This window comes from Lissotriton vulgaris, unplaced genomic scaffold (assembly GCF_964263255.1).
Source record: "Lissotriton vulgaris unplaced genomic scaffold, aLisVul1.2 SCAFFOLD_1073, whole genome shotgun sequence".
Taxonomy (NCBI): domain Eukaryota; kingdom Metazoa; phylum Chordata; class Amphibia; order Caudata; family Salamandridae; genus Lissotriton; species Lissotriton vulgaris.
The window spans coordinates 281,821-306,586 of NW_028240903.1; the positions used below are offsets into that span (position 1 = coordinate 281,821).

The window sequence follows — 24,766 nt, forward strand, 5'->3', positions numbered from 1 at the left end:
TAGCCCTACTTAATGTTTACTCTAGACCGGTAAAGAATGGGCAAGAATCAGGTGCTAATGAGGAACTGGGACACTTTATACCAGCCCTGGATCCAGCAGCTGTATTGATAGTGGGAGGCAACTTCAATTGCCAGTTTGAGCCTCTTGTTGACCCAACTTCAGATGGGCCTACCGAGGAGGACCAGTATTGGTCGATACCCGATCCACAGATTCCACCAGTTAAAGCCTGGTCGCTGCTGGTCTTGCAACTAAACTTCCTTACCCTGACACTATCACTGAGGGCATGCAATGGGAGGACCAATTCGGATAGACCGGGCCAGCCTACGTTCAATAGAGAGGGCCAGAACTCGCTGCTTGATTATATCCTGTATGAGACTAGAACTTGGGACAGGGTCCTCGACTTCCATGTCCATCCGAGGCTAGACAGCGATCACAATGCACTAGTTATGACTATGAAAGCAGGGAGTCTAGGCCTATCTAACTCCCTACCAGCGATTAATAGGGAGCAAAATACACTTACATTCTCGAACAACAGGTGGCGATTGAGGTGGTGTCATATTCAGGAATCTCAATTTAAACTGGCCAATATATATAACCAGGCTCTACCACTATTAATTGAAATGGGGTAGGTAGGAGGAGCTGACCTCCAATTAGGAGAACAGGAGAGGCCCCTAAAAATTCATGAGCAACTAATAACAAAACTCCTCGACGCATTTTACCCGGTGGGAAAGCCGAGGGCAAAGTATGATTATAAGCACCACTGGTTCAATGCAAGTTGCCGCAAAGCCAAACTAAATAATCCTCCTCCCCTTCCTAAGCGCCTTGAAACCCTCTGGGTATGTAGTGCGCTATATAAATTTTATGACTTGACTTGACTTGACTTGACCTGTTAAAAGCAGTGCGGGCAAAGGACAGGTCAGCAACTAACCAGTGTAGGGCAAAGTATAAGTTGACTACCAAAACAGAAAAGAAAAACTGTGAAGCAGAGAAGTGGGATGAACTTAGGACTGCCCTCAATGATAAAGATTTGAAGACATTTTGGGCAATAGTAAGTTCGGGGGGAAGGGAAGGGCGACCCGCCCTAGAACCGAACATAGCATCTGCAGTTTGGGAAGCACACTTTGGGGCATTATATGATGGTTTCATCGAAGTGGGTAATCCTGCCGTCTCCCCGAAGCCCTCCCATGAGAATCGATTGGAGGGTGCTTGGGAGATAACATTAGGTGAAGTAGAACGTGCTATTGATGAAGTGCAACCCAATAAAGCACCTGGTCTAGATAAGTTACCTGGGGATCTCTATCGGACGGAACCGAAAATTTGGGCCCCATATCTGTGTGCCTTTTTTAATGCCATCTTAAAGGGGATGGATCCTCCGGATACCTGGCCTGGGGCAGAGATAGTCCCCATCTACATAAAGAAGGTTGCCCTCTCCTGCCCTCAAACTACATGCCTATCAGCCTAATAGATACTTCCCAGAAACTTATGGGACGGGTCATCTTGGATAGAATACAGGGCTGGATAGAGGAGATGGAGATACTAAGTCCATATCAGGCAGGCTTCAGGTCGAGTACGTCAACCGTCGACCAGATATTTAGACTTCAGGTGCTTTACTGGAAGACAGTGAGTATAGAGGGTGGCAGCCTCTATCTCATTTTTGTCGACCTGAAGTCTGCCTTCAACTTAGTTCCCAGGGAAAAACTATGGGTAATGAATGCATGAATGAAGGAATGAATGAACAAATTAAACTTATAACAGGAATACAAAGGGACAGCCAGATCTGCAGTGGTGTCTGGAAGAGTATCAGGTTTTACAAGTCCCCCTGAAATGCGGGGACCCCCTGTCTCTGCAGAGATCAGTTGCTTCCTGGAGAAGTGTGGCTCAATGGTTAGAGCGATTCAGAAAAGGGGGTGGTGATGAACAGAGTGTCTGAATTAAGCAGACCACTCTTACCCAGTCCAAAGATCAGGGCTTGATCCATCACCGTTATTTATCTCACTGCACCATCCCAGCTCAGAACCTGGCTATATGCAAATCAGTCTGTCCCAGGCCCAGTGCATCATGGGAACAGGGCAGACTAAACTACCAAGCCAATTCTTCACCAGAAAGGAGACAAGCTACCGCGGACCAGTTTCTGGCATTTCAGCCGTCTTCGGCCCGGCTTGCTTGAATCCTGATGGTGCAGTGAGAAAGGGACTCATGTCTGAGTATACCCTGCCACACCTATAGTGGCCAAAAACGATTCAGAAAAGGGGGTGGTGATGAACAGAGTGTCTGAATTAAGCAGACCACTCTTACCCAGTCCAAAGATCAGGGCTTGATCCATCACCGTTATTTATCTCACTGCACCATCCCAGCTCAGAACCTGGCTATATGCAAATCAGTCTGTCCCTGGCCCAGTGCATCATGGGAACAGGGCAGACTAAACTACAAGCCAATTCTTCACCAGAAAGGAGACAAGCTACCGGGGACCGGTTTCTGGCATTTCAGCCGTCTTCGGCCCGGCTTGCTTGAATCCTGATGGTGCAGTGAGAAAGGGACTCATGTCTGAGTATACCCTGCCACACCTATAGTGGCCAAAAACGATTCAGAAAAGGGGGAGGTGATGAACAGAGTGTCTGAATTAAGCAGACCACTCTTACCCAGTCAAAGATCAGGGCTTGATCCATCACCGTTATTTATCTCACTGCACCATCCCAGCTCAGAACCTGGCTATATGCAAATCAGTCTGTCCCTGGCCCAGTGCATCATGGGAACAGGGCAGACTAAACTACCAAGCCAATTCTTCACCAGAAAGGAGACAAGCTACCGGGGACCGGTTTCTGGCATTTCAGCCGTCTTCGGCCCGGCTTGCTTGAATCCTGATGGTGCAGTGAGAAAGGGACTCATGTCTGAGTATACCCTGCCACACCTATAGTGGCCAAAAACGATTCAGAAAAGGGGGTGGTGATGAACAGAGTGTCTGAATTAAGCAGACCACTCTTACCCAGTCCAAAGGTCAGGGCTTGATCCATCACCGTTATTTATCTCACTGCACCATCCCAGCTCAGAACCTGGCTATATGCAAATCAGTCTGTCCCTGGCCCAGTGCATCATGGGAACAGGGCAGACTAAACTACCAAGCCAATTCTTCACCAGAAAGGAGACAAGCTACCGGGGACCGGTTTCTGGCATTTCAGCCGTCTTCGGCCCGGCTTGCTTGAATCCTGATAGTGCAGTGAGAAAGGGACTCATGTCTGAGTAGTTTGGTCTGCCCTGTTCCCATGATGCACTGGGCCAGTGTCAGACTAATTTGCATATAGCCAAGTTCTGAGCTGGGATGGTGCAGTGAGCTAAAAAACGGTGATGGATCAAGCCCTGATCTTTGGACTGGGTAAGAGTGGTCTGCTTAATTCAGACACTGTGTTCATCACCACCCCCTTTTCTGAATCAATGGTTAGAGCGGCAGACCCTGATGCAGAGGTCTAGCCCGGGACTAGGGTTCAATTCCCTGCCTCGGTGGGTCTTGGGCTCAAAATTCTACAGACCTGATAATTCTCGCCTCGGTGCCTATTCCGATCATAGAGTCCCACTCTGCAACTCTGGGCAATAGCTTGCTTAATCTCCACAATGGCCCCCACAACGCTAAGGATGCCTGGCCTTCACCCTGGGGATGCCCAGGAGTGGACGCCTCACAGGGAAAGCCAGGACGGGTTCCACAGCGGTATTCGTACAAGCACCTTGAGACCCTTGCGGGTGAGTAGTGCGCTATACAAGTATCAATTTACATTTACATTTACATTACATCAAATGATGATATTTACACTTTCTGGGTATATTCTTACCTCTCTAGTTGTCACGATTCGCTCCCTATGTTTTCGTGTCCACCACCAGGGGGCTGAACTGTGGGACTCTCCAGTGTTCTAATATGCTTCCTGACACTCCCCTGAATGCATATCTTGACTTCCAGCCATTTGGACACTATTTGGGAATTGACATCCATTCCCAATCCTTGCTGGGTTTTGTGAAAGCCAGCCTACTTAGACTTAAAGCCAGCCTACTCATGCCTGAAACTCCATTACCCAGAATTCCCTGCTCACTGCTTTGTCTCCACCCCTGCAGGCCAAGGATGGGTGGAGGAATTCAGCTCACCTGTGGCTGGCTGCTGCTAGCCTGCTCACACAAGCTGCATGTGATTACTGTGAGCTCTTTTAAGCCCCAGCATCCTTCAGGCCAAGGTTGGTCATTGTAGCTGTTTACCGGTGAGACCAATCCTTGGTTCCAAAGTTCCCTGAGCTTTTGCTATTCTTGTTTCCAGTGTTACCTGAGCTTTAATTATGCCTTGTCCTTGACCTGCTGCTGCTGTTTTCCCTGTTCCTGAATTAGCACTGCCTGCAGTGCTATCATGACCCCATAGCCTTAGTATGCCTTGTTCCTAAACTGCAGCAGTTTCCCTTCTCCTGAATTAGCACTGCCTTCAGTGCTACCTTGTTTCCTGAGTTCCTGTTCCTATTCTTTGTTCCTGGGCTTCAGCTATTCCTTGTTCCTGATTTGCACTGCTTGCAGTGCTCTCTTGACTCCTTGTTTCCTGAGCTGTAGCTATGTCCTGTTTCGGTGAACCAGTATTGCCTGCAGTGCTGCTGTCGTGATCTCAAGTAGGTTACCACTAACCTGTTCAGCCGGGTACAACGGGAGCGATGAATGTTGCTAATTCTCCCTATCCTCTAGCGATGTCACAACCTGTGAGCATATAGATAAACTGTACAAAGTGTAACAACACCAGGGAAGGGGAAAAAAGGGACAAAGGAAACAATAAAGTCGCAGCAGCCAAATAATCTGATAGGTGCCTTTGGATACGTGTATGAAGAAGGAACCTCACTGGTATCAGACTGGAGTTCCTGTAGTGAGAGAGAGAGAGGAAGTCACACACACATACACGGAACCATTAGCAAGATCAATATCCTATGTGTGTAAAGTAACTTACAATATTAAGCTGCCACGTGCTCTCCATAGAAAACACAAAAAAGAGAAAAATAAATCATAAAAAAAAGCCTCTATTCCTTCAAGTAGCAGCACTTTGCGTTTTCCTGAAGTATGTGCCACTCATTAACACCTTGGCTGCTAGGCGTTTTCCCCCTCCTGTGCTGGGAATTACCATTTTGCTGTTTCCATGACGAGCTCAGCTCGTCATCAGCATACGACACCCGTGGGTGATGACGAGCTGAGCTCGTCATCAGCATCGAAAGGGTTAATTCATAGAGCATAAATAGTCACTAAAATCCTCTGATACTGGCATCCAGGTTGGCTAAACATAGACCATATTATTTTCATTACACGTTAGCACCTTACTGCAGTCCTGTGCTATCGTATGTTGAGTTTATAAGAAAATGCCAGAATTATATATTACTCCTCCTGTCACTCGGTTGTATTATAGTCATACAGCTGATTCAGAAGTGACTGAGAAAACAACAATGTCCAAGAAGGATTAAGCGTGATACAGGGTTAACCGTCAACGTTGATTTCACTCTTCAATAACTACTCGAAGTTCTTTGCTTCACTCGAGTTTTCTGAAATAATAGAGCAGCTGCTCTTTCACGATGTTCTAAAACTGGGTTGCGCCACAGGCGCCTTACCTACTAATGGAGATTGCAATAACGAGTTTCTCAGCTGGTACTGATTAGCCGTGCCGCGCTCCTTCCCGATCTCAGCGCGTTCAATGCGCGATCGGGGAAAGCGCCGCACGGACCCACACAGACGGCAATGAGCGAATCCGGCATTGCAAGCAACAGGGAAACAGTAAAAACGGGTTGGAAATCATCGCGGCGGCTTCACTGGACTTGCGATGATTCCGGCTGAAACTGACTCTGTGGTTCAGGTGACAAGCACCGGACAAAGGAAGAGGAGGAGTATTTGAAGGAAAGTAGTAAACAGAGAGAAAGGACATCGCCCCTAAGCATTCTGGGCGATGTAGTTCAACTTTCATTCCCAGATATTCCTCCCTTGCGTAACATCCGCGAGAGAAATGTGACAGCTGCCTTGACTCCTGAGCCTTAGCTCACTTCTTGTTCCTGCTCCAGCACTGCCTTCTATGCTACTTTGTTTTCTTGATTCCTTAACCTGCACTATTCTAGTATAACCTTGTAGCCTCCCCTTCTGTTTATCCGTTTCCAGTCCCTGCCTTGCTTCTCATTTCCTTGGTTCCAGTTTAGTCTGCTGCCTTTCTATTCTGCTGTCTTACTTCTGTTACCTTGTATGTTTGTTACCTGCTGTCTGCCAAGTGTGCCCTGTCATTTCCTTCCTTTCCTGTTAAGCACTCCTCCTTGCTAGCTCCTTGTCTATTGTGCTTGTGTTTAGTTCTACCTCTTTGCTGTTACTGCCTTGTGCGTTCCTGTTTGATCGCCAGGATCCGTGGGCTCAGCTGACTACCTAGGTGGTGTTTCTTGTTCACTGTGAGTTTTGTCTTTGAGTTACATTTATAACATCACCATAGGTATAAGCTCCACAGACCCTGCCTTTGCATGCATATCGTACAAGTGGGTATTTGCAGTCAGTATCTGTAACAGCAATTGCGGGTAAGAAACTTACTGAGCTTCAGTCTTACCATGTGGAGCTCCTGAGTGCTTTACCCCACACCCCCTTTATTGTTAATGTTGTATTATATATATGTCTTGCACGTCCGTCCTGGGTGTATTTAGTCTGAATGCTAAATTGCCCTGTGAGTGCCCTTCCTTTCTGAGTCTTACCCATCTTGTTCACTTGTACAGGCTTCCCCTTTGGATCCCTTTTTCTCCTCTGTCTCCCTGTATGATCCTGGGCAGCTCTGTACTCCTCCTTTCTGTGTACGTCTTCTACCCAGTTCCCAGTCCTTGTCCAAGTCCCTGACTGTGTTCCCCACATAGTCCCGGACAGTCCCTGACACGAGTTGACTAATTACAGTGTTAGATTTAGGGGTCTCTAGTTGGCACAGGTAGGTACTTGTGACAACTAGGGACCCTCTCCTCTAGTCAGGACAAGGGGATTACACACCTAAAATAAACCCCTTCTCACCCTCTAGGTTGCGTGGCACGAGCAGTCAAGGCTTATTGCAGAGGCGTTGTAAGTTAAGCAGTTGTGACCACATACAGTAACCCAGTGACAACACTACAAATGGACACCACACAGGTTTTATATAAAAAAAGTGGACTTTATATAGAGTTACCACAAGACCATAAACGACAAAAATACATAGTATAATTACTGTAAGATGGTAGATTAAGCTTAGTTCAGTTCAGTTCTTGATGCAACACTCTGCATCAATGTACCTTAACTTGCGTTGCGCTTCCACGACAAGCAATGTCGCAGCGATGATAAGCATAAAGAACAGGACAACCTGACCAAGGTTAAGCACAACCAAAACAAAAGTGTTTATCAAAAATGTAATTGTGGCGCTGCACACACCAGGTGCCTGTTGTCCTAAGGCACAAGTCCGAACACTAGACAATAAACAAAAGGTAGGAGGCGCACTCAAAAGGATCAAGGAGGCAATGTTATTATTCCAAAAGTTCTCTTCTTTATTTCTGTAATTATACCAGATAAAACAGCCAACGCGTTTCGTTACAGTATGTAACTTCGTCAGGGCATATATTCAAACACGGCCCATAAGGAACCAGTGTATAGAAGATCATACAGGTAGGATTTCAAATCCAAAATGCCATATGCAGATTTATGTTGATGATCTCATATAGCTATAGCTCCAAGTAGCGAGTGAGTTCAAAGGACCCCGAGGTCTTGTATAACACCTTCTAACTATGAAAAAGAACGAAATCCGGTAGCGGCATCAGTGTCCCTGCATGATAACGGGGATAACTCACTCGCTACTTGGAGCTATATCTATATGAGATCATCAACATAGACAAACAGCACTTACAAACCGATACTGATGCCACATCGCATTCTATCCTTCAGTGGACTAGGATTATTCTTAAGTATGTCTCGTTGTTAATCTGCATATGGCACTTTGGATTTGAAATCCTACCTGTATGATCTTCTATACACTGGTTCCTTATGGGCCGTGTTTGAATACATGCCCTGACGAAGTTACATACTGTAACGAAACGCGTTGGCTGTTTTAATTGGTATAGTTACCAAAATAAATAAGAGAACTTTTGGAATAATAACATTGCCTCCTTGATCCTTTTGAGTGCGCCTCCTACCTTTTGTTTATTGTCTAATGTCGCAGCGATGGGAAATGCGGCAAAGTTCAGATACAAAGAAATAAAGACGTGAAGATCTTCCATTTGCGGCACGCTTCTCGGGGATGCGAGAAGTCCTCGGTTCGATGCGTGGACTGCAGCGGCGACACCCTTACGCTGCGACGGCAACAGCTTCAGCGGCGACGCTCTTCTCCACGATGCGTGAAGCTTCAGCTCAATGCAACAACTACAGCGGTGGCATCCAAGATGAAACGGCAGCAGCTCCGACGGCGGCGCGCTTCTCGGGGATGCGAGGTGCTCTTGGTCAATGCGGCAGTTCCAGCGGCGACACCTTCCTTCAGAGTTGCGAAGGCAGGCACAGCGACGGCGACACGCTCCGACCTCGTTGCGAGATTCTTCTCCTGATGCGGTGCAGTGCGACAGCTCCAGCGGCGACACCCTCCTTCTTCAGAGTTGCGACGGCAGCAGCAGCAACGGCAACACGCTTCCTCTTCGTTGTGGCACGCTTCTCTCCGATGCGGTGCAGTGCAACAGTTCCAGTGGCAACACCCACCTTTCTCTGGAGTTGCGATGGCAGGCCCAGCTCCTTGCGACACGCTTCTTCTCGTTGAGTCGCGCTTCCAGCTCCTTGCGACACGCAGTTCCTCAGAAGGCCAAAACAGCAGCAGGCACTTCCTAAAGAACTCTGGGGAGCTGGGGGGAGAAGTCTGTTCTCCCTGAGACTTCAGCAGGAGGCAAGCTCTTATCCAAGCCCTTGGAGATCCTTTACAAGTTGAAAGCAAAGTTACAAAGTTCCTTTCTCCTTCGTTTGGCAGTAAGACTACCACTGCATGCCAATCCCCCAAGCAGCACTTTAGCTTGGGAATAGTCTCTCCTCAGTTTCTTCAGGTTCCTCTCCTCAGTAAAGGTTTCTTCTTGTAGTCCAAAAGTGATCTAATTTCATGGGAGCAGGGTCCCAATATTTATACCCTAAAATCCTTTGTTCTCTGAGGGGAGAGGGGCCTTTGCCCAGTCCAAACCAGTTCTGAAGCACTCTGTTTACCAGACCTCTTCTTTCCTTTCACAATGCAGAGCAGAAACATCAGACGCCCCACAGGAGGTGGAGCCAGCATTGTGGAAGGCAAGTACAGTCCTGGAGCACTTTGTTTACAGGACTCCTTCTCTTCTTTCAGTGTGTAGGGCAGAGACATCAGCCGCTCCCCAGGGGGTAGAGCCAGCATTGTGGAAGGCAGACACAGCCCTATTCAAGGTTCAGGTGCAACTCCTCACTCCCATCTAGATGCAGATCTCTCTATTCACCACTGGGTGACTCAGCCTGTCTCCTGGAATTCCCCAGCCCTGTCACTCACAGAAACCAGACATAGGAATACACAAACTAGCAGATGCAGGTTTGAATGGTTGGACAAGCAAATACCTACTTTCTAAAAGTGGTATTTGCAAACACAGAATATTAAAATAAACTTTACTAAAATATGTATTTTATTATTCTGAGTTCAGGCATACTAAACTTGAATTTCTACAATGTTCTCTGAGCCTGTTAGTATTATAAAATGTAACAATTCTAACAGCCGATTCTGGCCTATGAAGAACAGGTAGCCTTGCAATAGTGAAAAACGAAAATGGCTGTAATTCACAATTAGGACATGCCACACACATCAGGGATTGTCCTACCTTATACTTAGAATGCACCCTGCCCTTGGGCCTACCATAGGGGTGACTGATATGAGGAAAAGGGAAGGTTTAGGGACTGGGAAGTGGGTGCACTTGCCCAGTCAGCATGACAGTACCAGACTGCACACAGGCTCTGCAATGGCAGACCTTAGACACATTTTACAGGGCTGCTTCTGTGGGCGGCACAACAAGTCAAGTCAAGTCAAGTCAAGTCAAAGAATTTATATAGCGCACTACATACCCAGAGGGTCTCAAGGCGCTTAGGGAGGGGAGGAGGATTACTTGTCAAATATCCACGTTTTAAGTTGCTTTCTGAATGCTAGGTGGTTCTGGGTAAGGCGAAGGTAAGTGGGGAGTGAGTTCCATGTTTTAGCTGCCAGGTATGAGAAGGATCTGCCTCCCATGGTGGTCTTGTTGATGCGAGGTACAGTGGCGAGGGCTTGGCTGGAAGAACGTAGTTGGCGGGAGGGGGTGTAGAAGGACAGTCGTGAGTTGAGGCATTCTGGTCCGATGTCGTAGAGTGATTTGTGTGCGTGGGTTAGCAGTCGGAAAGTGATCCTCTTATTGACGGGTAGCCAGTGGAGGTCTTTCAGGTGACTAGAGATGTGTTCGTTACGCGGGATGTCTAATATGATCCTGGCTGAGGCGTTTTGGATTCGTTGGAGTTTCTTCTGGAGTTTAGCGGTAGTACCTGCGTAGAGGGTGTTTCCGTAGTCCAGTCGGCTCGTGACCAGAGCATGGGTGACTGTTTTTCTGGTTTCGGTGGGGATCCAGCGAAATGTTTTTTTGAGCATGCGAAGAATGTTGAAGCAGGATGAGGAGACGGCGCTGACTTGTCTGTTCATTGAAAGTGAAGAATCCAGGATAACGCCTAGGTTCCGTGCGTGGTCTGTCGGAATGGGTGCTTTTCCAAGGGCTTCCGGCCACCAAGAGTCGTCCCATGCAGAGGGGGATGTACCTAAGATGAGGACTTCTGTTTTATCTGAGTTCAGTTTCAGACGGCTGTGTTTCATCCATTCGGCAACTTCTTTCATTCCTTCGTGTAGGTTAGTTTTGGCGGTGCTGGGGTCATTGGTGAGAGAAAGGATCAGTTGCGTGTCATCCGCGTAAGAGATGATGTTGAGGTTGTGTTGGCGGGCGATGGCCGCGAGGGGGCTCATGTATACGTTGAAGAGGGTGGGACTGAGTGAGGATCCTTGTGGAACGCCACAGATGACTTCAGTGGCCTCGGACTTGAATGGTGAAAGGCGGACTCTCTGGGTTCTTCCGGTGAGGAACGAGGTGATCCATTCAAGTGCTTTTCCTTGTATTCCGATGTTTCTGAGGCGTTGTAAAAGGGTGCTGTGGCAGACTGTGTCGAAGGCTGCAGAGAGGTCGAGGAGGATGAGGGCGACTGTGTCTCCATTGTCCAGTAGAGTTCGAATGTCGTATGTTGCTGCGATGAGGGCGGTCTCAGTGCTGTGTTTTGCTCGGAAGCCGGACTGTGAGGAGTCGAGGGATTTGTTGGCTTCGAGGAAGGCGGCGAGCTGGTTGTTGACAGCTTTCTCGATGACTTTGGCCGGGAAAGGAAGGAGCGAGATGGGGCGGTAATTTTTGAGTTCGGTGGGGTCCGCTGTGGGTTTTTTCAGAAGGGCGGTGAGTTCAGCGTGTTTCCAGCTTTCCGGGAAGGTGGCGGAGTTGAAGGAGCAGTTGATGACGTCTTGGAGGTGCGGTGCTATGGCGGAGTCTGCTTTGTTGAAGATGTGGTGAGGACATGGGTCTGTGGGGGATCCTGAGTGGATGGAGTTCATCAGGCGGATGGTGTCCTCAGTGGAGATTGGGTTCCAGTCATTAAGGGTGTTCAAGGGGGGAGAATGTTCAGCATATGGTTGGGTGGGTTGGTCTCCGGGTTGGTTGTCGAAGCTGTTGTGGATGTCTGCAATTTTGTTGTGGAAGAATAAAGCCAGGGAGTCGCAGAGGGCTTGAGAGGGGGTGATGTCATTGGAGTTGGCCGAGGGATTGGTAAATTCCTTGACGATGTTGAAAAGTTCCTTGCTGTTGTGGGCGTTGTTGTCTAGTCGATCCTTGAATGCTGTTTTCTTGGCCTTTCGGATTAGTTGGTGGTGTGTGCGGGTGGCGATTTTGAAGGCGTCCTTGGAGCTAGTGGTTGGGTCTTTTTTCCAGGCCTTTTCAAGGGAGCGGCAGAGTTTCTTGGACTTCTTAAGATCATCATTGAACCATGAGGCCTTCTTGCTGCCAGGTTTGCGTTGACGTTTTTTCAGTTGTGCTAGGATGTCGGCGGTGTTGGATAACCATAGGGTGAAGTTGGTGGCGGCTTGGTGTGGGTTAGAGGAGTGGGCTGGGGTGTTTAGAAGGAGCGATGAGGAGATCTGGTCGATGGTGATTTTGTTCCAGTTTCTTTGCAGAGTTGGTTGGGGGTGGTTGATGGGTTTCGGCTTGTTGTAGGTGAAGTGAACGCAGCTGTGGTCAGTCCAGAGGAGATCCGTAGTGTGGCTGAAGGCGACATGATTGCTGGAGGTGAAGATAGGGTCGAGTGTGTGACCTGCGATGTGGGTGGGGGAAGTGACCAGTTGTTTAAGTCCGAGGTTGGCGAGGTTGTCCAAGAGGGTGGTGGTGTTGCGGTCGTTGTTCTTTTCAAGGTGAAAGTTGAGGTCTCCCAGAAGGATGTAATCTTTGGAGGGGAGCGCGTGTGGAGTGATGAAGTCCGTGATGTCTTCACTGAATTTTGCGCGGGGTCCTGGTGGTCTCTAGAGGAGGGTGCCTCTGAGTGTGGTCTTGGGGTCGATGTGGATCTGGAAGTGAAGGTGTTCAGAGTTGGCGAGATTGACGTCAGAGCTGGTTGAGATGTGGATTGATTTTTTATGGACGATAGCGATTCCTCCTCCTGTGTGGCCGGTACGGTCCTTGCGTGTGATCTTATATTCTTCAGGGATGGCAATGGTGATGTCTGGGGCGGAGGAAGCGTTCATCCATGTTTCTGTTAGGAAGGCGACGTCTGGAGAGATGGTGTCTAGTAGATTCCATAGGTCAACGGCGTGCCTGTGGACCGTTCGGGATTGAGAAGGATGCATTGTAGGTGGTTGGTGTCGGGAATCTGAGGTGTGATCGTAGCGGAGTTGGTGACGGTACCGATGAATTTGCAGGAGTAGCATGAGAAAGGTCCATGGGTGTGTCCAGGAGCGGCTTGGACGCAGTTGGGGGAGCGGCCGGGGTTAAGGGCTAGGAGGGTGGTGGCATCGTAGGTAATGCGGGAGGGCTGGGCAATGCGAGGACCAGGGGGTATGGCGCTGGGCGCGGTCCAGGCGCGGACGGGCGTAGACGGGCTTACCTTTGGCGCACCTTCGGCGTGGCCGTAGCGCGTGGACACTGCGCATTGGAGCATCAGGCATAAATGAAGTGTGGAGGGGGGGGAGCGTGGGAGGGTCAGCTGGGAGGCGGGGTCTGGGAGGAGACACGGGAGAAACCCCAAACAAGTCGAAAATGGCCGCCTAAAATGAAATCGAAAGTGGGGCACAGCCGGAGCTTCAAACAGAGATTCTTCTAAGTAAGTAATAAAGAGACGTTCCCCCGACAAGCACAATCGCCGTTTAATACAAATAGATACAATGTAGCACAATCGCCGCTTTAAACAATTAGATACAATGTAGCAGTGCGAGCCTAAACGCTAATAGGCGCTTTAACTTTATGAAATGAGGTCGGAAAAGCAATGCGGGCATAAACGATACCAGGCGCAGTAAGATGCTGCAAGCGCTGTAGCAGGAGGGCAGTCAGCAGGAATCCGGGCAGGCAAGGCAGGCAGCTAGCACAGGGCTGCAGAGAAGCGAGTGGAGAGCTGTGGATTACACGCCCTGGGCACACTCAATGCACTAGACTAGGGTCTGACAAGTTAACCAAAATAGCCAAACATGGAATCACTAAACCATACATCAATTTACAAAAGGGAGCACTTGCACTGTGGCACTGAATAGCAGTGGCACAGTGCCCAAAGCATCTAACACCAGCAAAAACACATGAGGCAACAGCAAAAAATGGAAGGGAGCCCCACGCCAATGGTGCCAGGACTAACATACAGCAATCAATATCTAAAGATAACCAGCTAAATTGAATGGAGCATCCGGCATGGCACGGTGCCCTCTGTGGAGCACTTTCACTTCCTGTTGAGCCATTTTATTGATTTTTGTAACATTTGAAAATTATTATGCAAATAAAGGATTTAATGGTAAATGTGGCAAATTCATGTTAATGCTGGGAGTACCCTGGATGAAGCCTTGCCTCTCCAGTGCCCTGCTGATGATGAGGTATGCTAACTGAGCTGCACCCCTTCATTGTCCCCCAGAGCCATCCACAGTGAAGGCCGAGGAAGAGGAGGAGCGCGAGGCTGAAGGGGACCCTCTCAAGCGCACCGGCATCATCTTTGGGGGTCTGGTGAAGGACATCAGGCGACGATATCCCAAATACCTGAGTGACATCACAGACGCCCTGAACAGCCAGTGCCTCGCAGCCGTGTGCTTCATCTACTTCGCGGCACTGTCTCCCGCCATCACCTTTGGGGGGCTGCTGGGTAAGCCGGCCGACAGATTGTGCCCCTAGATTGCGCCGTGTGAGGACATGTGACAGAAAACTTTGTCCAGATCCTCTTGTCTCTGCTCTGAGCTCACAAAGTAGTGTCCTGTGAGAGCTGTCTGCCGAGTGCCAGGAGCCAGGCTGTCTGCTGAGTGCCAGGAGCCAGGCTGTCTGCTGAGTGCCAGGAGCCAGTCTGTCTGCTGAGTGCCTGGAAACAGGCTGTCTGCTGAATGCCAGGAGCCAGGCTGTCTGCTGAGTGCCAGGCTGTCTGCTGAGTGCCAGGAGCCAGTCTGTCTGCTGAGTGCCTGGAAACAGGCTGTCTGCTGAATGCCAGGAGCCAGGCTGTCTGCTGAGTGCCAGGCTGTCTGCTGAGTGCCAGGAGCCAGGCTGTCTGCTGAGTGCCAGGAGCCAGGCTTTCTGCTGAGTTCCAGGAGCCAGGCTGTCTGCTGAGTGCCAGAAGCCAGGCTGCCTGACAGGAGCCAAGCTGTCTGCTGAGTGCCAGCCTGTCTGCTGAGTGCCAGGATCCAGACTGGCTGCTGAGTGCACAAGCGAGGCTGTCTGCTGAGTGCCAGGAGCGGGGCTGTCTTCTGAAGGCCAGGAGCTAGGCTGTCTGCTGATTGGCAGGTTGTCTGCTGACTGACATGACTGTCTGCTGAGCGCCATGAGCCCAGCTGTCTGCTGAATGCCATGAGCCAGGCTGTCTGCTAAAAGCCAGGAGCCAGGCTGTCTGCCGAGTGGCAGGGTGTCTACTAAATAACAGGAGCCAGACAGTCTGTTGGGTGCCAGGAGCCAGGCTGTCTGCTGAGTGCCTGGAGCCAGGCTGTCTGCTGAGTGCCAGGAGCCAGGCTGTTTGCTGAGTGCTAGGAGGCAGGCTGTTTGCTGAGTGCTAGGCTGTGTGCGAAGTGCCAGGAGCAAGGCTGTCTGCTGAGTGGAAGGCTGTCTACTAAATTCCAGGAGCCAGGCTGTCTGCTGAGTGCCAGGAGCCAGGCTGTCTGCTGAGTGCCAAGAGCCAGGCTGTCTGATAGAGCCAGGCTGTATGCGGAGTGCCAGGAGCAATGCTGTCTGCTGAGTGCCAGGAGCAAAGCTGTCTGCTGAGTGCCAGGAGCCAGGCTGTCTGCTGAGTGCCAGGAGCCCGTCTGTCTGCTGAGTGCCAGGAGCCCATCTGTCTGCTGAGTGCCAAGAGCCAGGCAGTCTGATAGAACCAGGCTGTATGCGGAGTGCCAGGAGCAAGGCTGTCTGCTGAGTGCCAGGAGCAAAGCTGTCTGACAAGAGCCAAGCTGTCTGCTGAGTGCCAGGCTGTCTGCTGAGCGCCAGAATTCAGGCTGTCTGTTGAGGGCCAGGAGCTAGGCTGCCTACTGATTGGCAGGTTGTCTGCTAACTGCCATGACTGTCTGTGTGCGAAATGCCAGGAGCCAGACTGTCTGCTGAGTGGAAGGCTGTTTACTAAATGCCAGAAGCAAGGCTGTCTGCTGAGTGCCAGGAGCCAGGCTGTCTGCTGAGTGCCAGGAGCCAGGCTGTCTGCTGAGTGCCATGGGCCCAGCTGTCTTCCGAATGCTATGAGCCAGGCTGTCTGCTGAGTGCCTGGAGCCAGGTTGTCTGCTGAATGCCAGGAGCCAGGATGTTTGCTGAGTGCCAGGAGGCAGGCGGTCTTCTGAGTGCCAGGCTGTCTGCTGAGTGCCAGGAGCCAGCCTGTCTGCTGAGTCCCAGGAGTCAGGCTGTCTGCTGAGTGCCAGGTGCCAGGCTGTCTGCTGAGTGCCAGGAGCCAGGCTGTCTGCTGAGTGCCGGAAGCCAGGCTGTCTGCTGAGTGCCAGGAGCCAGGCTGTCTGCTGAGTGCCAGGAGCCAGGCTGTCTGCTGTGTGTCAGGAGCCAGACTGTCTGCTGAGTGTCAGGAGCCAGACTGTCTGCTGAGTGGAAGGCTGTTTACTAAATGCCAGAAGAAAGGCTGTCTGCTGAGTGCCAGGAGCCAGGCTGTCTGCTGAGTGCCATGAGCCCAGCTGTCTGCCGAATGCTATGAGCCAGGCTGTCTGCTGAGTGCCTGGAGCCAGGTTGTCTGCTGAATGCCTGGAGCCAGGATGTTTGCTGAGTGCCAGGAGGCAGGCTGTCTGCTGAGTGCCAGGCTGTCTGCTGAGTGCCAGGAGCCAGCCTGTCTGCTGAGTCCCTGGAGTCAGGCTGTCTGCTGAGTTCCAGGAGCCAGGCTGTCTGCTGAGTGCCAGGAGCCAGTCTGTCTGCTGAGTTCCAGGAGCCAGGCTGTCTGCTGAGTGCCAGAAGCCAGGCTGTCTGCTGAGTGCCAGGAGCCAGGCTGCCTGCTGAGTGCCAGGAGCCAGGCTGTCTGCTGAGTGCCAGGAGTCAGGCTGTCTGCTGAGTGCCAGGAGCCAGGCTGTCTGCTGAGTGCCTGGAGCCAGGTCTGTCTGCTGAGTGCCAGGAGCCAGGCTGTTTGCTGAGTGTCAGGAGGCAGGATGTTTGCTAAGTACCAGGCTGTGTGCGAAGTACCAGGAGCCAGACTGACTGCTGAGTGGAAGGCTGTTTACTAAATCCCAGAAGCAAGGCTGTCTGCAGAGTGCCAGTAGCCAGGCTGTATGCTGAGTGCCAGGAGCCCGTCTGTTTGCTGAGTGCCAAGAGCCAGGCTGTCTGATAGGAGCCAGGCTGTATGAGAAGTGCCAGGAGCAAGGCTGTCTGCTGAGTGCCAGGAGCAAAGCTGTCTGCTGAGTGCCAGAAGCCAGGCTGTCTGACAGGGGCCAAGATGTCTGCTGAATGCCAGGCTGTCTGCTGAGTGGCAGGCTGTCTACTAAATGCCAGGAGCAAGGCTGTCTGCTAAGTGCAAGGAGAGATTCTGTCTGCTGAGTGCCAGGCTGTCTGCTAAGTGCCAGGAGCCAGGCTGTCTGCTGATTTGCAGGTTGTCTGCTGAGTGCCATGAGCTAGGCTGTCTGCTGAGTGCCAGGAGCCAGCCTGTCTGCTGAGTCCCTGGAGTCAGGCTGTCTGCTGAGTGCCAGGAGCCAGGCTGTCTGCTGAGTGCCAGGAGCCAGTCTGTCTGCTGAGTTCCAGGAGCCAGGCTGTCTGCTGAGTGCCAGGAACCAGGCTGTCTACCAGGAGCCAGACTCTCTTTTGAGGGCCATGAGCCATGCTGTCTGCGGAGTGCTAGGCTGTCTGCTGAGTGGCAGGCTGTCTACTAAATGCCAGGAGCAAGGCTGTCTGCTAAGTGCAAGGAGAGATTCTGTCTGCTGAGTGCCAGGCTGTCTGCTGATTTGCAGGTTGTCTGCTGAGTGCCATGAGCTAGGCTGTCTGCTGAGTGCCTGGAGCTAGTTTGTCTGCTGAATGTCAGGAGACAGGGTGTCTGCTGAGTGCCAGGAACCAGGCTGTCTACCAGGAGCCAGACTCTCTTCTGAAGATTCTTCCACTACTTCCCGCAACCTCCCAGAAAATGCTTATGCAAGGTCTAATATTATCAAGATTGGACTATTGCAATGCCCTTTTTTAGGTGCCCCTGAAGCCACGCTCAATGTCCTGCAGCGAACACAAAATGCCGCTGCAAGGATACTCACTGGCACCCCCCGTAGAGTCTCAGCCAAACCTGCCCTTAAGACATTGCACTGGTTGCCGATACGCGAAAGGGTCAAATTCAAGTCCCTTTGTACCACCCATAGAGCTATGCAAAACCAAGGACCCCCAATTCTAAAATCCATGCTCTACCCATACACCCCGAACAGACCCTTACGGTCAGCGCAAGGCAACCTTGCCAAGGTCCACCGAACTAAAAGAGCTCGTACTGGTGGTCGCCGATTCTCGGTGGTCGCCGCAACCCTCTGGAACTCTCTCCCAATCCAACTCCGGTCTGAACCTAATCATATGAAATTCCGAAAACTTCTCAAAACTCACCTTTTCCCACAATAACCTTTTCTCTTCCCCCTCAGCCTCTACCCTCAGTTGTTGGTCTACAATCACAGCGCTGGGACGCTTCCGGGCAGCCATGCGCTATACAAATCCCAAATTCATTCATTCATGAGGGCCATGAGCCAGGCTGTCTGCGGAGTGCCAGGAGCCAGTCCGTCCGCCGAGTGCCAAGAGCCAGGGTGTCTGATTGGAGCCAGGGTGTCTGATTGGAGCCAGGCTGTCTGCTGAGTGCCAGGAGCAAGGCTGTCTGCTGAGTGCCAAGAGCAAAGCTGTCTGCTGAGTGCCAGAAGCCAGGCTGTCTGACAGGAGCCAAGATGTCTGCTGAGTGCCAGGTTGTCTGCTGAGCGCCAGGATTCAGGCTATCTGCTGAGTGCCAGGATCCAGGCTGGCTGCTGAGTGCCACGAGCCAGGCTGTCTGCTGAGTGCCAGGAGTCAGGCGTGTCTGCGGACTACCAGGCGCCAGGCTGTCTGCTGATTGCCAGAAGCCAGGCTGTCTGCTGAGTGCTAGGCTGTTTGCCAAGTACCAGGAGCCAGACTGTTGTCTGAGTGTCAGGAGACAGGCTGTCTGCCAGAACCCAGGCTATCTGCTGAGTGCCAGGAACCAGGCCAGGCTGCTGATTGTCAAGAGCCTGACTGTCTGTTGAGTGCAAGGAGCCAAGCTGTCTGCTGAGTGGCAGGCTGTCTACTAAATGAAAGTGAGCCAGGCTGTCTGCTAAGTGCCAGGAGCCAGGCTGTCTGCTGGGTGGCAGGGTGTCTACTAAACAACAGGAGCCAGACAATCTGCTGGGTGCCAGGAGCCAGGTTGTCTGCTGAGTGCCTGGAGCTAGTTTGTCTGCTGAATGTCAGGAGACAGGGTGTCTGCTGAGTGCCAGGAGTCAGGCTGCCTGCTGAGTGGCTTTAGCCAGGCTATATGCTAAGTGCAAGGAGACATTCTGTCTGCTGAGAGGCAGTGAGTCAGGCGGTCTGCTGAGTGGCAGGCTGTCTACTAAATGCCAGGAACCGGTCAGTCTGCTGACTGCAGGAGCCAGGCTGTCTGCTGAGGGCCAAAGCCACGCTGTCTGCCAAAAGCCAGGTTGTCTGCTGAGTGCCAGGAGCAAGGCTGTCTGCTGAGTGCCATGAGCCAGGCTATCTGCTGAGTGCCAGTGAGCCAGGCTGTCTGCTGAGTGCCAGTCTGTTTGCTAAGTGCCAGATGCCAAGCTGTCTGCTGAGTGCCAGGAGCCAGGCTGTCTGCTGAATGCCAGGATCCAGACTGTCTGCTGAGTGCCAGGCAGTCTGCGAAGTGCCAGGAGCCAGTCTGTCTGCTGAGTGTCAGGCTGTCTACTAAACGACAGGAGCCACACTGTCTGCTGACTGCCAGGAGCCAGGCTGCCTGCTGAGTGCTAGAAACCAGGTTGTCTGTTGAGTGCAAGAAGCCAGGCTGTCTGCTGAGTGCCAGGAGCCAGGCTGTCTGCTAAGTGCCAGGCTCTCTTGCTGTGTGCCAGGAACCAGACTGCCTGCTAAATGCTAAGAGCCTTTCTGTCTGCTGAGTGCTAGGAGGCAGACTGTCTGCTGAGTGCCAGGATTTACGCTGTCTGCAGACTGTCAGGAGCCAGGCTGTCTGCTGAGTGCCAGGAGCCAGGCTGTTCGCTGAGTGCCAGGATGTCTGCCAAATGCCAGGAGCCAGACTGTCTGCTGAGTGACTGGAGCCAGGCTGTCTGCTATGTTCCAACATTGAGTTGGTCTGCTGAGTGTCAGGAACCAGGCTGTCTATCAGGAGCCAGGCTGTCTGCTGAGTGCCCGGAGCCAGGCTGTCTGCTGGGTGCCAGGAGCGAGAATGGCTGCTAAGTGTCATATCCAGACTTGTGTTATTGCTTTTTGTTTGTTTGTTTGGGAATCCAGGAGGCGCCTGGCAGACCTGGTAACCTTAAGGTGAGTGGTGATTTAAGGGGCTATCTATCTGGGTGTCCTGGCACATTAGTTACTTTGGGCATCCACAGGAGACTGGCAGGTAATAAAGCTGGCATGAGGTAGTGGCAGTGGACGGTTGGTGTCGGCAAGGTATGGGCCTAGTATGGGTGTGTTTGGTTTATCCAGGAGTTGTTGAGGAGACCAGCGGGTCAGAACTGAGCACCTCTGTGTTGCGTTCTAGGAGTGCCCTCAGTGTGCCCGTGGGGTCATGTAGGTCGGAGAGGCACACGCGGTTGGGTCATTGGGTCTCCATTGGGTATGGCTGGACGCTGTGTGATGTCACTCTGAAACTTGTTGTCGCCCTTCATAGGGGAGAAGACGGAGGGTCTCATGGGAGTCTCGGAGCTCATCATCTCCACCTCTGCTCTGGGAATTATCTTCTCGCTCCTGGCAGCGCAGCCCCTGCTGGTCATCGGCTTCTCAGGCCCCCTCCTGGTCTTTGAAGAGGCCTTCTACAAGGTAACATCGCCGATGTGATCATTAGGGAGGCGTTAGATTTTTAAAAAATTTTTTATTGTCTTTATTGTTTTTTCACAGTTTAAGCAGAGTACAAGTTGCCATCTTTAGTATTTAATATCATACAGTGACATTTACCAACTTGACTCTTGGTGGGGAACCAGGCTGCATTGCATGCTGGTTACAGGAAAAGAAACAAACTTTATGTATATATCTTTGTATATTATCCACTTTATGCTCAGCAAATAGGGCAACTGGTGTTCTTTGGTATGTTATGTTATGCTAAATTTTATTTATACAGCGCACGTACGCCCGTAGGCTTCATGGCGCTACTGACGTTTTTGAGAATACAGCATAACACTTGGGTAGATTGGACAAAGGTATGTTCACTTCAATTTATATTAAAAATAAGCCTGTCTAAAAAGCCAGGTTTTAAAGGCCTGTCTGAAGGAGAGAAGATCGTTGCTCTGTCTTAGTGACATTGGTAAGGAGTTCCATAAGGAGGCGGCAAGAAAGTCCCCATATTTTCACACCAACCAGTACGCTACAAACATTAAACAAAAAATATACAATCGCAAAAATATTCCACATGCACACAGTAATGAGGGTCGTGCATAAGCTAGGGTATTTGCATATGTGTATGCTTCTTTAAGTCAACGGGTGAAGTGAGAGATGGGGCGGAGGAGGAGCTAGAAAGCCGCATGCACCACCCACTGCCTGGTCTCGGGGTCTGGAGGGCCCATCTATTTAGGTTACGTCCCACCTGAGGAGGGGTCCAAATTATGCGTATCTTTATGCTATTGTGCTGTTAACGAAGCCAAGGGTGAGGGGCCATCTCAGCCCTGCGTGGAACTGGATGTATTCAATCTGCCTTCCACAAAGGACAAGTATTCTTGCCCATGCATGGGATTGGTTTGAGGAGGGTTATGGGGTGCTACCTGTGTGTATGTCGTGTGTTCCGCCACATGTGCCTTGCGGAGATCCAGCTAAACGCATAAGATGCTGCGCTCGATTTCCAAGACTTAGCTATTCTCCTTTTCACTAGCGCCAGTGCTAGGTCTGAGAATGTATTAAGGTTTTTCCGCTTTGCAGTGCGCTTGGTGATGCCAAGTAGGAAGTGCAGGCCTTGCACCGGTACCAGTGTGTCAGTTGCTCCCCCCAGTGTGACCGCGATCTCACTTCAATATGCCCCTAGGCGAGGGCGCGCTCAGACCATGTGGAGGTAGGCTGCATCCGTCCCAGAACAGCGAGGGCATATGTCGACCGACATGGGGTACATACCGGCTAGTTGTGGGAGGTTAAATATGTATGATGTAAGTCATTACACTGTGTATATTTCAGTCTAGCGTTCATGGATATTATTTTGGGGTACCCTATGCACGGCGTCCACTGTTCATGGTGACTGCCAGCTCAGAGTCCCAGTGTTGGACTTGGCCCTTTTCCCTGAAATTTTTCGCTTTTCGCTCCCCTAATTCAGGATGCCCCCCCATCGTAATAAAGTTGTGTAGGCCCTGTGAGGTTGAGATGCCCTGTGTATTATTAAATGCAATGCTAAGGTGCAGGAGCTTTCTTCCCCTAACATGGCTGCCACTGACCCCTGCTACTGCAGCTTGGTCTTTTTAGGTGCACTCTAGTAGCCAGGAGCTGGCTGGAACCCTTAAACATTGTTGCAATACCAGCCTGCCTTGCCTGCCCATAGCTAGAGTGAGGGAGCTCCTGGAACCTTCCAGAATAGGGGAGTGGTCACCAACTGCCAACTGCCACTATAAAAGAAAAGGGAGGGAAACTTTCTAGTCAGTTGGGGCATCACTGACCTGGGGGACCCTACGCAGGAGACTTAGGCGGTAGGGCCTATTCAGGAACCTATATCACTGGGGGTGACAGGGTTTAGGCGCTGCCCACCAAGCTGAGTAAGGAACACTGAACTAGCCTACTGATCTGGCCCGGCGGGAGGGGAACCCAGGGACCACCTGAAGTGACCTGCTGAGGAAATCCTCCAACTCAAACCCCCCTCAAGAAACCAAGAACCTCCTTCAACCAAAGGGCGCCAGAATCCATAAGCGCCAGGAAGAAGCTCATCTGCTCTGACCTGGACTGCTGGGGATCAACCAGGTATTGGGCTGTGTCACTTCTGCGCCCCTTGCTTCAACCTGGGCCCCCAGCGCTGTCCGGCCTCATTCCCCTCGCTAAACTGAATTGCTGGGTGCTTCGTTCTGAGCACTATCCCCACCTTGAACTGCGGCCTGAAGTGAACTGTCTGTTAAGCGCTCCCTCTGCATAGAGCTAGAACTCTGACCTGCTGCCTGTGGCCCAAGTGCCATATGCCCCTTAAGCGCTGCGGCGCAGAGACCCTCTGTGGACCCAGAGACTGGTAGTGCTGAAGCGCCACTTGTCCCCACGTGTTGTGCCCCCCCCTCCGGCGAGCGCTGCAGGAAAGAAAGAGCTGGCCGGTCCACGCACCGCAGCTGAGTCTGCTCCCCAAGCGCTTCCTCAGTTAGCGCGAAATCACCGCCGCAGCCCCGTGAAGTGCTGTCATCTGCCCCCGGTGGCCCTCGGTGCCAGGAGAGGGCCGCCGCCGTGTCGTGGCCCGGGAAGGCGATCGGAAAAGGTGCTGCCCACCAGTGCGCCTGGGAACTCTGGTCACCGCCGCAGCCCAGCCCTGTGAGGAAGGACCCCTGAGGAGACCGCCGCTGCGGGCTGCGCTAGGCCGCGCTAGGCCCAACAAGGCCTAAAGCCTCAACTCGGTATCACGTGACAGGGGGTGCGCCTCGTCATCGGCGGCGCCCCAGCCTTCTTTTCCTACCATTGGAGGGGAGGCTGTGACGCCCCCGCTGGTCGCGCTGCCATTGGCGGCCGCGGGCGCACCTCCCCTCAGCCAGTGGTGATTGGTTCTGGGGCCCTAGCAAGGCCAAGAGAGAAGCCCGGGCCGTCCTGCTGCCGCTGTGTCCCCAACCGGTCCCAAGGCAGCGCAGGGCAAACTAGAGGGCACCCGAAGGTGCACGAGCCCTCCCCTCAGCAAATTGAACCGCTGCAAGAGCCCAGAAGGGGCTGAAGACCAAGGTAACCCTGGGGGAGGAGGGCGGAAGGTCAAAGGAGGCCCTGAGTCGCCCCTCCCTGGGGAGAAAGCTGTAGTTGGGCCCCGTTGGCCCCAATTGACCCTTCAGCCCCTAGAACTGGACAAGAGCCCCTTAGACTCCTTTGGGGGCATCAATTCAGAACCGGTAACCCCTGGTTGGGGAAATTAGTTGTTACAGACAACTTCTAGGCCCTACTACAAGGAAAGTTGACACGTGCCTTAAGAGAGGTTTATTCCTGTAAAGGTAACTGTTTATTGTTGCCTTCTGAAATGCTCATTTTGGCCTGATGCATTGTTTATCTATGCCCAGTGAAAGGCTCATCCTTGCTTGATGATATGTCTAGTCATGCGGAGTGAAATGTTCTCCCCCTATCTAATGAAAGGTTATAATCTTGCCTAATGAAATGTTACTTGATTTTAAATTACATGTTTTAATCCTGTCTAGTGCAGTGGTTCCTGAACGCCTACCAGTACATGCTGAAATGTTCTATTCTGAGTTAATGACCTGTTACTTGAATGTCTCTCCCATGACTTCTTTGCTGGTGCTGACTAGGATCAAGGCTGCTGCCAGGCCTACAGTTATTAAATATTTAATATTTATTTATTTAAGTATTTATGGCAGAGCAATGCAAGAAATGTGCTTTTAAGGGAAAGTAATAAGTTGTTACTTCTGTGATTTTTGATTGCCCTGAGCTGAATCTTAGATAAAACGTATTTATTTGAATCAACCATACTGGTGTGGTCTCAGTCTTTGCAAGACCTTATTGTCTCAGTGGATGTGTGTGCTGTGTAGTCACTTAACACCTAAGCTTTCGGGTGCCTACCTGCTCGAGCCAAGCTACCCCCCGGGGACCTGGCGCACCCAGTTCCTACACCCAGTATGCCCGAAGTGGTGCCAGTAGGGAAGTAGAGCCGGGGTTAGGAGAAGGGTATAGTGCAGTCACGGTATGTCTGCCCTTTCAATGCATAAGCAGAGTCTGCGGCGCCTGCGATGTGT

The 24,766-nt window shown here is 51.4% G+C and overlaps 1 protein-coding gene across 1 annotated transcript in view; it reads left to right on the forward strand.

Annotated features, from left to right (window-relative positions):
• LOC147672491 (anion exchange protein 3-like) overlaps positions 1-24,766 on the forward strand; it is a 392,095-nt gene that overhangs the window by 280,052 nt on the left and 87,277 nt on the right. The window contains exons 10-11 of the mRNA XM_086947996.1: positions 14,176-14,400; positions 20,548-20,696. Coding sequence (XP_086804122.1) covers positions 14,176-14,400; positions 20,548-20,696 — 374 coding nt within the window. The remainder of the gene's footprint in view (positions 1-14,175; positions 14,401-20,547; positions 20,697-24,766) is intronic.